Here is a 13632-nt window from a genome sequence, read left to right on the forward strand (position 1 = left end):
AACATCACCAAATTTTTCTAGTTCTTGTACCAAAGCAAAAACGAAACAAGCAGCTCCATCAAAATGGTACTCAATAATAAATCCTAGTTTGTACCATAACCTTTCTTCAAGTATGTAATTAGCTTCTTTAGCATTTTGTGTAAAGACTTTCTTTGAATTGAAAAAATAAGCAACACCACCAATATTTGTCGTGGACCCACCTTGTTGATACTGCATAATTGGTTTGCAGCAACTAGCAATAATGCCCTTAATTCTTTCCATTGAATGCTTACCAATCAACACTTTTAACAACATTATGACACTCTTGGCATAAATTTGCAGCAAATAACCATTTATCAGATAACTAAAGGAATGAGCAATTAGAGTGGAAGAGCAATTATAATCACAAACCTTAGCTAGATTGGTCAGGCCAAAAGTAACAACAAAAGATTCAAAGGAGAGACCATTGACAAACCTCCAGTTCAGAATTTTTGAGAAAATAGACTTGATAAAATGAAAATCTTGGGTAAAAGGTATATGAGCTATGAAATGAGTAGTACACCAATTTGCAGCAATGAAGTTATAGTAAGTGTTGGCACTCTTATCAGGAATCCATTCCTTAAAAAAGAACAAGTTCCTTTCCAATGTCATTTCACAATAATGGGCTATATAAGCATCAACCATTGAAACAACTATGTCAATTGCTAACCATACTACACAACAATGCATAAGCTTCACCTGTGGTGAATTTGTAGTCCACATGACAATGATTTTGGTTACATGACCAGCACGAGACAAATTGGGTTCAATACTACAACCATAATTTGCCCAAAAATCAATCAAAACGGTGCCCCCACAAACATGTTGAATAGAGACACTCTTCACAACCATACCATATAGATGGAGAAAATGGTTGATAGCACCCCATTGTATACCAACTTTAATGTCATGACTAAGAATAAATTCAGTTGGATTCAGAATGTCACTTTTCAGGAAATGAAAAAACAACACCACGCCTAAAAAGTTGAAACTATGTTGAGCATATATAGAATCAATGTGAGACCAATTAATCTTGTTTCTATGAGGCAAATAAACAAACAGCTTCTGTGCAGCAAGGGAAGTGGAAAAGGAAGGAAATACCTCAGTCATAAGATCAATCAATGTCGAAAGTGTAACATTGTCTGGTGGTTCTGGTGGCGGTGCAGGATATGTTATGGCATTTTGAGTCAAATCTGGTGGTTTAGGTACCGGTGGATCAAACACTGAAGACGATTTCACAATTAATGGGTTGGGTAGATGAACCATATCAGCTTTCAAACTCTGTAAATCAACCAGCGGAAGCTCTAAACTCCGTGTGTAGTCAAAACGGCTGATACATTGATGGGAATCATCTGAGAATGCATAGCTTGCGGCATGGTTGAGATGAGGCATACGAACAAGAGCCTTGTCGAGAATTTCACTCACCGGCATCAATTCTTCCATCCTTAAATTGCTCACACCAATAGATTCATCAGTCATGGATTGTTCTTTGGTTGGTTCCATGGAAGGAAGAGATTCATCTAAAATCAGAAACTCATCAATGACAACAGATGGTTCTGTCGGTTCCTTGGAGGGAAGGAAATCCTTCGACACCGGCAACACAACTGTTAACGAATTTGAAGCATCGATTGGTTCCATTGACGGAAAAGTTTCGTCCGAAATTTGAAGCGTCTCATTCTTCGTTTGGGACTTAGTGGCATCAATCTCTTGCAACAACTTGAGAATTCTTGCACCTGACTCTCGGATTTCGTGTGCATATTCAGTCGTGCGCAAATTGCGTTGCCGATTCGATTCCAACATGGGAGATGCGAAGTGCGATTTAACTGGTTGTGTTAAGGTTTCTCTGGGTGAGTTCACAACACCATGGGACGAGCTCCGTGAGAAGAATTTTTTGTGCAATTCTGCTTTAGCTTCAATTCGATCCCATACGGTGTATCCCGGACCGTCCAGATATGCCAATTTCGCTCATTCAGCATTATATTCAGTTTCTATTTTTTTCCAATGAGCTCCTACTGTTGTCGCCCATGCCATGGAGTCAATGAAAGCACCAATGTAATGATACTAAAATTGAATAGGAAATAAAGCTATGATAGGAATCATTCTTATTGAATTTAGATCAAATAGTTGCAATACAAAAGGAATTTGAGATGTGAAAAGAGAGTTTGGGAGAGAAGAATAACAACTTCACCAATCACATAACTCACAAAATACCCCTACTACCCTATTAATAGTAACTCATGTCTCCACATAGTCTCATTATTTGGGCTTAAGTTGACTAACTCCTATTTGGGCCTATCCAATGTGGTGGGTTCATTACACACAGATGTGTTTCTCACCATTGTTGTATGCATTGAGCTTCTTCATGGAAGTATACACTACTCTTTACAGATTTTCTCTTATTTTGTATGCTTGGAAAAATGAGTAATGAAGTGATATTTGATTGCAAGACAATTTTTAACAATTGTGTGATTAGGTTATATGAAACTGCTAAATACTTCCCATTTTTAGCTATATTTTGCATTTTATGAGTTATTGAATCTGCTTCTGCAGAAATTTTAGATCCTACTTGCGCAGGAATTGGTTATTAGATACATGCTTGAATAATCATCTGCAATTGCAACCGTGCAAAGTTCCTAGATTTGATTTCAATTTAGTTTGTAGTTAACTTTAAGTGAAAACTTCGTTAAGAACAAGCCTCTGATGTTTGTTTTCTATTTTCATTTTCACTAATCACCGCAAAATTAATAGTATGATATTAGACTTTGAACAAGACGGAATTCTTGTTCTTGCTGATAGTTTCACTTTCACAATCTTAAAGAGAGAATTTCTTCTCGTGCCCCCGTTACTTGCGCACTCCCTGACATTCCCAATTTAACCGGCTAGCTACTTAGGATGCAAGCTTGTAAATAGGAAAAAATGGGGAAAAAAGAGTTAGCATTCTTTTGTCAAAAAAAAAAAAGTTCGCATTCTAGGATGCACCTTATAAAAATCAATTTTTTTTGTCTTTTTCACCTTTCTCTTATCTCTCATGTAACAATTTTGAATGAAACACAATTCACAATTTAAAGTAACAATTGTAAGTATAAATATAATCTTGGTCATATCAAATAAAATAACAATTCAGTATAGCTATTTTTACGGTGTCTATGTGTGATTGATCGATAATGTAATAACCGCTCCAGTGACAAATTAAAATATATATTGACCACATTTTTATAAGGTTCACTAGTTAAAATGTAAACCGAGTTCGTCCTAGTTCGCACGCTAAATAGCGAACTGTGTTTCAGTTCGCACTCTATTTTGCGAGTGGCAATTTTATTTGACTCAAGCTAACGTCTAGCCCCCATAAATGGAAATATTACCACAAAAAGATTTCGCATTCTAGAAAGAAATGCTAGTAGCATAAAAAAATGATCTGACGCCTAAAAATTTGAAAGCTAGATCACAGTTTTCTTGTAGTGACTATCAATATATAAAACCAGGGTAAACAAACCAAACCAAACCCAACCGGTTTGGTTCAAGCACCGGGAGCTGCATCCTTACTCTGTAAATACCCACCGTATTCTCTTGCATAATCTTTAACATGTGTAGCTGTATCATAAATCCGGCTCCGCGCATAATCAACCTGGTTTGAACCGAGCGGGTGAAGACCCCTAAAGTAACGGTACAACCATGAGGAAGCAGCGACGGAGACAACACCAACTCCACACACGGACAAGAATCCCGCGGCAAGGAGGAAAAAAAATGTACCCACGGGGACCCATATCGGGCTTGAAAGGATGATCAACGGAGAAAAGAAAATGAGAGAGATAAGGGTTCCGGTGATGGATAAACCGGTGAGAAGGAGAAAAATGGATCCGGTAACGAGAAGAGTTGAGATTCCGGCTGTTAGTTGGGTTGATGAGTTTGATGCTTGAAGCTTTCTTAGAAAGACTACGGAGGAAGATGAGGTGGGTCTGTGACTGTGTGTTTGGGCTGAGCTTTGGTTAAGATCAGCCATTGGTACGTAATGTGGTTTATTTGAGAGGAAACTGAATAATGAAAATGAAGATGAAATGGTAGAACAGTGTTTACGTGGAAGAAATGGAGGTGGGGAATGGGGTTTGGTGGTTTGGTTTCCCTCATATCAGGTCGATCACTAGCATGAATTAGACTATTGACTTTTTCTTGTCATTTGCGGTTTAATGTGAAAAAAATGTATTTATTTATTTATTTACTTGTTTTTTTATAAATAGAAACCTATAGAATAAGAGTCCACGAATTCTAGCTCAACTAATAGAACTATCAAAATTACTAGTGTCGGATGTCATGAAGAGGGTTCGAACCCCGATCACTCCATTTTGTATGTGGAAGTTTTTATTAAATTTTTACGTAGAAAGGAAATTCCATCCGCTTCCCTTCGCTTTTTTCAACATCAAATTAATAGTCATTGTACCATGGACGGATTCTTTAAGGACTTTCTGAATCATCGGTCACCACAGAAATTTTCCAATTGATTGGCATAAAAAATTCAACTTTATCTTTCACACACGCATACACATGTATTGAAATATGAAGCAAACAATTGATTAGTGGCAGTTGATGATGCTTCTTCAGAGAAAAATTTAGAAATTAATGTTGTTTGGAAGCTAGCACTAGCTATATATAAAGAAAACTTGTATTTTATGTCAATTGGAAAAGTACATATACATATTTGGATTAGGAAATTTGGCATTTTGTTTTATTTCAATACGAATTTCAAGCCCACATGCAAAAGGCAAATGAAACCAAGCTTCGTCTACACAAAGGTTTTGGAACTGTCGAAGTGATCAAGGATTCCTTAACCTACGTACTAAACACATTTCATATACACGTTAGAAATTAGGCAGGCCACCACACCAAGATTGGCTTAATAACTTAGGCAAGCATTAATAATTCAAAAGTTTTAACCGAAAATACTGAAATTATTAGATTGAACACCGTCGTCGACATCATCTAAATTCAGATATGAGATCTCACAGACATACAAATGATCCTCTTTGGACTTGAGTTGGGAGATGGGGGTGATTAATTGTTCCATTATTATTTTTTTTTTTACAATAATAATTTTTCCATTTTATTCAACCTACCTTTCGTTATCTTATTATTCACACTTATAGTATATATTTTGTGAGAAGGAAATCAATTTTTGTGTGCGCGGGATATGATAATGTAGGTTCCACTATGGAGTTGAAAGTTTTATGGTGGTCCTTGCATGGGAGAGGTATTCGTTGTTTGATTCCACGAAAGTGACACATCCAATTAATACCTTACTTTTCACTACCAAATTACATGACATGTATAGGGACGTTAATGGGGTAGTAAATGGACGGAGGGTGCTTCTCCTTTCTCTGCCGTGTTCTCAAAATTGTTCTCCGTCCATCCGTCTTCGCTATGGTGAATATTCTTCCCCTTTCCATTTCTACATATGTCACAATATACTTGCGGAGGAAGTAGTAAACAAGAAGAGCATTTCAGGCCATTTGTCTCTAAATTCCGAAAAAAGAAGAACAAGAACTTAGCCCGAAGCCCAGGTCGGCCGTACCATACTCGTTCTAAGGGTGCCCCCTAACATGTCTTTATGAAAATCATCTAATATTTCAGCCGTGTGTGATGATTTCTTGCGGAACAAACTTGAGTTCTCCTATTACTGAAATTTTAATTGACTCTTTTTTATTTCTTCAGGATAAGGCTTAGTCCCCTTGTAATTTTTTGTTTTTTAATTTAATGTGAGATATAGATATGAGATATGGAAGGGTAGGGATGTCAACATAGTTTGGACGCATACCCCTAAATTGATATCTAGATGCCCTTAATTTATAAAAAAATGGAGGAAGTAGTGGGATGTGTCTCATGTGTTCCTATTTTTATGGACATATCTCCTCCTAGGCATGACTCGGTCTCACCCTTATCTAATAAGATAGGCAGATCAAGTTTTTTGAAAGGTTCAATCGATGTTTGGGCCTATTTTTCTTGAGAGATCAAACTCACTTATAGAATCTTGAATCTTGCCCAGAACGGTTGGTATGTTTAAAAGAATAATTACACTCTCTAAAGCGAGTGATAAAAAAAAATTAAAACTTGTCATTATAACAAACTTATATAGGGTTCGTTTGGATTTCACTTATTTTTTAGATTATGAAAACAACTTATGCAAATAAATAAACTTTTGTGTTAATTCATAAATTTTCAATAACAAAAATTGTATCCTTATATGTTTTTTTTCTTTCTTTTTTTCATAAACTACCTTAAAAAACTTATAAAAATACATGCAAGCTTGTTTCTCATAAACTCATAAATAAGTCAATCTAAACGGGTCCATAATATATGATTTATTTATTAATTAATAGATGATATAATTTAGTGTGCGTTTGACCCTACTTTTTTAAGACTTAAAAGCCACTTTAAGAATAAAGTTGAAAATAAAAACTTTTTCTTGATAGAGTGAAAATAAAAACTTTAAACTTAAAGTTGAAGGTGGATTCTAGGGTGAGAGAGCAATTAAAGTCCCTCACCGGTGTACCATTAAAATTAACCATTAGATTAAATTAGGTTACATGATAACATTTTTTACTATCACACATAATTATTAGTCATTAGTCATCCAACATCCTTGTTCATCGGCTTCTTCCCAAACATCGAACCCAATTATTTTCTTGTCACGGTGGTTCTCCACCACCATCTCCCACACTCAAAAACATCTAACTGCCACCATAACCAAGGAAATAATCAAAACAAGAAAAAACAACTCTAAGAAAAAGAAGGATTATTCAAACCTTCTCTCATTTCCTTTTTAATTAACATACAACCATTAACACCAAGTTTAAAGTTTACTAATTCATCATCGATGTCCAATTTCCATGGTTGAAAAGTCCAATTACTTTTCTCATTTGTGTTCATTTTTTACTCAAAGAGAAATACAATACTTTTCTAAATTTCCATCACATATATTAATGTTTATTATTTCAAATCCAAATCCTTTTTCTTTTCTTTTTTTCACAGAAATTCTGAGAAAAAGAATGGATGGTTGCAGCAGTTTTGCAAAGAGGAGATACAAGATTTTATTTTTGTTTATTTTTTTTGGAAGAAGGTTAATAAAAAATGGACCATTTAATCTAACAGTAAAATAGTATGGTACACCGGTGAGGGACTTAATTGCTCCCTCACCTTAGAATCCATCAAAGTTGAAGTTGTTTGGTATTTATTATCTTTTTCAACTTAATTGTCACTTTTAAGTTAAATTTGTTTGGTAAAATATTTTTAAAAGATATAATTTCTTAATAATAACAAACCTAAAAAGCGATGTAAACAATATTTGGATAAATATCGAAAACGATAACAATAAAAAAGACAAAAAAAAAGATAATAACAGATAATTAACAAACTTTTTTTTGTTTATAATGTTGGTAATGAGGATCGAACTTAGAACCTCATGCATACTATCAAAATGTCTCACCTTTAGATCAAACCTAGTGGTTTATACTAATAACAAACTTAAAAAAATAATAACAACTAATAATAAAAACTTAAAAAAGACTAGAGTAAAAAAAACTTAAAAAATATAATTATCATAAATTCTTTTTTTAAGTCACTTATATTGTGTTTTCTTCATTAAAAAAAGACACTTTTTATGTTAAGAACTTTATCAAAATTGTGTTTGGCCATACTTCTCCTTAAAATAAGTAGAGGAATAGAAAATAAGAAGAGTCAAACACACACTTACTTTAGAAGAGTAATATTAAGAAAAAGTGTATTGTACCCAAATTTTTTTTAAAAAAAAAGTGTAGAAGAGGCAATAAAAGTATTTATATTAAAAATATTATTTTATACTTTTAAAAAAATTGCTCAAAAAAATTTGATTACAAATTTTTTTAAATAACTTTAATATTTCAGCCGATCTTTTTTATTAGAAGCACTTTGGAAAAAAATTGATTTTTTTTATAAGAAACGCTCTTTAAATTTATTTTTTATTAAATACATAATTTCATTGATACCTTTATTAAATAAAATCAAATAATTCATTTCAATGTTAGTGCATTAATTAGAGAGACCTATTTCATATGTTAGTCCAAGGTTAATTTTGGAATAAAACATAAAATTTTAGCATTATTAACAATAAAAGTTAGTTTTTTTAGCCTGTGTGTTCTTTTAAAAGTGTTTCTTATAAAAAAAACTAAATGAAATATATTGTTTATTAGTAGATATAAAAAATGATAAGCCATTAAAAGTTCAACACACACAAAGTAAAGGACCTGATATCAACATTAACCATGACGCCTGACCTAACTATTTTGATATTCTTGTCAATTAAACTAAAATTTATGGACAACTTACTATATTTAATTTGTTTTTTGAACCACTATATTTAACTCCTTTTTTTTACAACACTTTAACTCCTTAAGTAATGGGAATTGGGAAAAACACAATAATTAACATTTTCATTAACAATAAGTCAAAATAAAAAACATTTTCCTTAACAAAACTATACCATTGGTGCATAACATTATCTAAATCTAAATAATTGAAGTAATGAACTGGACATTGGTGGATTGATGCGGTGAGAGAGGGATTAAATTTTGACCGATATATTAGTACAGTACGTACTACGAAATAGTAATATGATTTGTTTGATAGTAAAAACCAGTGATTCAGAGATGTGTAGTTGTGCCCACTTACTTAATTTTCCGTAGTTGATGGCAGAACGTGAAAATGGTGTGCAGCAAGTATTAATGGAACTGGTACTATAATTTTGAATATTTGACCGATATATAGCGTAACAAAACAAAATGCCGTATATATCCCCATCCAACACCACATTTCATTTCATGCATCATCCGCCCAATTTGTCCGTACTTTAGGACAAAACTTGTTTAAGGCAATCCAGCGGGTAAACCGTTTCAATGGGTCCCACCTTTACGTGGCTCACGGGTTACTCTTTATTGTTTGTTTTCGTTTGTTCTTACTCCCGCATCTCGCACGTGTACTGTATCCATTCTTTACCCAACTATTTTCTCTTTCTCACGTGGCTTCTTTTCCACTCGCCACGTTGTTGATTTGTGGCAGTTTGGATGCTCGTCATTCGTCGAGTGACCATCAACTTCTGTTTTATATTTTTTTCATTTCATACATTATTATTACTAGCGGGCCAGGCAGGCGCGCCTGCCTGTGTCTAACTTATGTACCCAAAAAAAAGATACGCCTTATGTTATGGTGAGTTTGTTAATAAAAGATTTTTGTTGCTACTAAAAAAAAGTAAGGGTAATGTTGGTATTATGAAAATTCTACCCCATAACTCATGTATTCTTTTTATATATTATAGTATAGAATAGATATAGATGAAAAAACCATAAAAAAAAGAGAGGAAGTTAAGGGCAATTATGGAATAATTAAAAAACCATAAAGAAAGTTAAGGGCAAAATGGACCAAAAAAAATCCAGCCAAAACTCCCTTATCCCCTTTATATATTGTTATAGATTATAGTATAGAATAGATATAGATGAAAAAACCATAAAAAAAAAAAAAAGAGGAAGTTAAGGGCAATTATGGAATAATTAAAAAACCATAAAGAAAGTTAAGGGCAAAATGGACCAAAAAAAATCCAGCCAAAACTCCCTTATCCCCTTTATATATTGTTATAGATTACACGACTGATAAATTAAAATTAACCTACTGGTATATTAAATTGTTAAATTTTTAAATTAATAGATTAATTATTTTTTTTAATTAAGTCGATTATTATATTTCAGAGATAATAATATCACAAGAAAAATTACAATTTCACTTTTTATAAACAATTCACTAACTTTTTAAAATTGTTCATTAAAAATATTCAATAATGACAATTATAAGGAATAAAAATTCAAAAAATATCAAATTTTATATATTTGACAATTTTGATAAATAATATTTAGTTATTATAATATTTTAAATTATTGAAAAATTTATTTATTAAAAAAAAATCCATTTACCTATCATTTTAATACCGGGGAATTATCAATTGTACCATAAAGTTTTCCTTGGTGAACCTATGGTATACATATTATGTGGACAATTACCAATACATTATGTGGATGATTGTAATTGGTTCACAAATAATATTAATATTGAAAAATCAATAAATACTATTTGTAAATCAATTAGAATCGTCCACCTCAACAAATGTACTTATACATATCCACATAATATGTGTACCAAGTAATTCACCACTTTTTTTTTTTGGTTTTTACCCTCTGGTTCCTAGGGGAAAGGGGTTCTAGTAGTCCAGAGTTCGAGACGAGTTCTGACATCAAGTGGTTTCAGTCCCCTCCCAAATGCAGTTGCGGGATCGAACCGTGGTCCTCCCTACCAAGTTAATAATTCAACACTTTGTTAATAGCTTTTTTAGATTAATTGAAAAATAGATGTATTTAGTCTAAAATATAGACCAAATACATCAATTTTTTAATGAATTTAAAAAAGTTACTTTTACTTACATATGAAGCCGGAGAATATACATTATTTTTTCAATGAACATAACAAATAATTCTCTTACTTATAATAGTAACCGAAGTATTAATATTATTTATACCCACCCTAATAATAATTCAGTAGTTCTCGTAAACTAACTCAATTGACGTTGACATTGCATTATATGTACAAGAGCCGAAATTCGAACCACTTATTCAGAATTTCTAACTACTGGATTTCTTGAATAAAAAAAATCATTAAATCCAGAACTGCTTTTTCCTCTAATAAAGTGAAAGGGAAAGTTTAAATAGATTTCTCTGTAACCAAGGAAAAAAGAAAGCAAATACGTTATGAGTTTTGACTTATTCTATCTCTAAAGAAGAGCCAAAGCCTTAAATAAACACACAAGACCCATTCAGTACATGACTCCCGAGTAGTAGTCGCCACCCCATTTGCATTCTTCCTTCGTGTTCCCTTTCTCTTTTCTCATCTCATATATTCTATTCATTCATTCACACCTTTTACTTTTATCATCATCATATTCTTTTCTACTAAAACATTCAACAAATTCACAACATTCTTCTCATGGCGGTTGAAACTCCTCACATCAATTTCTTCTCTCCACAGTTACTAAACAACAATAACAGGTATATATTACTTTCATTCTTTCACTACTGTATCTTCATTCATTTTTCATCAAATTTTATGGCTTTAATAACTTTTCCTCTGTTATTTTCTTCAGAGAAAACAACATCAACATCAAACCCAATCATAATCAACAACAACACTTCTACAATATTCCCATGCCCATGTCTTCAACAATGCATCATCCTCAATCCTTCTTTCCTTTCTGTGAACCAAAAGCTGATAGTAGTGTCACCTACCACAACAATATCCCTGATTCAAGGAAACGTTACAGAGACTTCATAACTCATGAAGAATCAAACACTCAAAAACACTACAAACTTTCACATCAATCACCTATTCTTGACCAAAACCTTCTCCATCATTTCCAAAATCATCAATCAGAAATCGATCACTTAATCACTCAACATGTATGTAAATTTCATCTTTCCATTTTTTTTTAATTTATTATTTTTTTTTTTCTTGTACACAAGAAGAAAAAAAAAACTGTGTAACGAACGGTTATAAGGAAGTTATACGAATTTATTGCTTAGAGGCTTAGATTTTTTAATTATTAATTAATTTTTGTTGTTGAATATTGAATATAATAATAACAGACAGAGAAAGTGAGAATGGAGTTAGAAGAGCAAAGAACGAAGCAATCAAGAATGTTACTATGTGCAATTCAAGATGCAGTAGTGAAGAAACTGAAGGAAAAAGAGGAAGAACTTGATAACATAGGAAAATACAATTTGATGCTTCAAGAAAAAGTGAAGAGTTTAATAATGGAGAATCAGATTTGGAGAGAGATGGCTATAACAAATGAAACCGCTGTTAATACGTTAAGGAACGAATTAGAACAAGTGCTGGCGCACGTTAACGAGAATCAAAACCACCTTGAGGAAGCGGAAGATGCGGAATCAAGTTGTTCGAGTAACAACCACCACGACGACGACCACCGTGACGTGGAGGAGGAAGGTGAAGAAACGTCGGTGATGGTGGTGGGGAAGATGTGCAACAATTGTGGGGTAAGAGAGTCAGTAGTGCTGTTACTGCCATGTAGACATTTGTGTATGTGTACTGTGTGTGGGACCCACATACGTAACTGCCCTCTTTGTTTTTCTGGTATCAATGCTAGTGTTCATGTAAATTTTTCTTAATCCATTACCATTCATTTTGTTAATTCAATTGTGAAAACAAAATTTGAAATTCAAATTACTTTTTTTTCAGTATGCATGGCTTAATTGCGAATTGCAACCGTCGATACCAAAATATAATTCAAAATCAAAGATTAGGATTTCTTAAAAACGGATTAGCATTAAAATATTGAAATAATTAGATCTTATTTTATTAATTGTATAATGTCTAGTACTAAATCTATTACAGTATTAGTAACGGATTATGGTGAGTAATTAACGATGATTCATTCACTAATCTTTTTCGTAACCATTTTTTGTTTCTTTCGGCCAAAGATATAGTGTTACGAAATTTATTCCAATAAGTTAGGCTTGGGAAAAATATTAATACAGGTGTGTTTTTTAGTAAAATACACGTGTCTTTTGTTTAGGATTTTTGGTTAAATCAGATTTGTTTTAGTGTTATGTTTAATCTTACTCATTTTTTTTTCCTATAATCTTATCATGGAGATGGCATCAATGACTGTTAGCTACTTTTTTTATAGTTATTGAATTTTCATTTCAAAATAGTATAACTTTCATATTTAGGCATCAACATATAATTTTTTCAATTAATTAAGTGTTTGTAACATATAAATATACATACACATACGTTTATCTGGCAATTATTTTTATAACAAAAATTAAATTAAGTTATACTTTTTTATTTATAATTTTATAGATAAATTGTTTTCATAAATTATGTTGAAGAACTTAGGAAATTATTTATAGATATCTCAGTTTAATCCTCACAACTGCAATCGGGAGAGTTTAGAACCACTCGATACTAGAACTGATTTTTGAATTAGATTATACCGGTGACAAGTATAAAAAATGTAAATAAATAAACTAGGGGTAAATAAAAAAGTTAAAATAGTGGTACACAATACATAGTCCTAGTACTGTATACACTACTATATTGAAAATGAAGGGTAGAATACTGATGATACACAAAGTTAGATAAAATGGGAAAGTAAAAAGCAGGAAGCAAGAGAGATGTGTCTCCCACTTTGAGTAAATGAATCGTTGGAAGGGAAAGAAAGAACAGAGAATCCTCATTGTCCATTGGAATAAAGGGTGATGGATATGAATAAAAAAAAGTGGAACAGAACAAGAGAACAGGTCATAACATAAAGAAAAGATATGGTTATGAACAACAGAACAGGCATCAATTCAGGAAAAACGTCTGTGAATGTGATGAGTGGTTTACCTTTTGTTTGCTTTCTTCATAATGAATTTGTTTGAATGGTTATGAAAAAGGTCTTTAAAGTATGGACAGTACCTAAAATCCTCGTAAAGTGAAAGCAAACATAGGAAAAAGATAACTCAAGTCTCTTTGCTTGCTGCAGAT

At 32.5% G+C, this 13632-nt stretch overlaps 2 protein-coding genes across 2 annotated transcripts; one reads left to right on the forward strand and one right to left on the reverse strand.

Annotated features, from left to right (window-relative positions):
- Positions 1-3417: 3417 nt before the first annotated feature.
- Positions 3418-4081, reverse strand: LOC123911078 (oleosin-like). Its single transcript, XM_045962423.1, has one exon. It carries the CDS (start codon positions 4016-4018, stop codon positions 3536-3538), a length of 483 nt encoding a protein of 160 aa, XP_045818379.1. The 5' UTR covers positions 4019-4081; the 3' UTR covers positions 3418-3535.
- Positions 4082-10816: 6735 nt separating this feature from the next.
- LOC123908506 (BOI-related E3 ubiquitin-protein ligase 1-like) lies at positions 10817-12289 on the forward strand. The gene is made up of 3 exons (XM_045959162.1): positions 10817-11129; positions 11225-11537; positions 11724-12289. Exons 1-3 carry the CDS (start codon positions 11068-11070, stop codon positions 12264-12266), a joined length of 918 nt encoding a protein of 305 aa, XP_045815118.1. The 5' UTR covers positions 10817-11067; the 3' UTR covers positions 12267-12289.
- Positions 12290-13632: the final 1343 nt, after the last annotated feature.

This window comes from Trifolium pratense, linkage group LG2, assembly GCF_020283565.1.
Source record: "Trifolium pratense cultivar HEN17-A07 linkage group LG2, ARS_RC_1.1, whole genome shotgun sequence".
Lineage (NCBI taxonomy): Eukaryota > Viridiplantae > Streptophyta > Magnoliopsida > Fabales > Fabaceae > Trifolium > Trifolium pratense.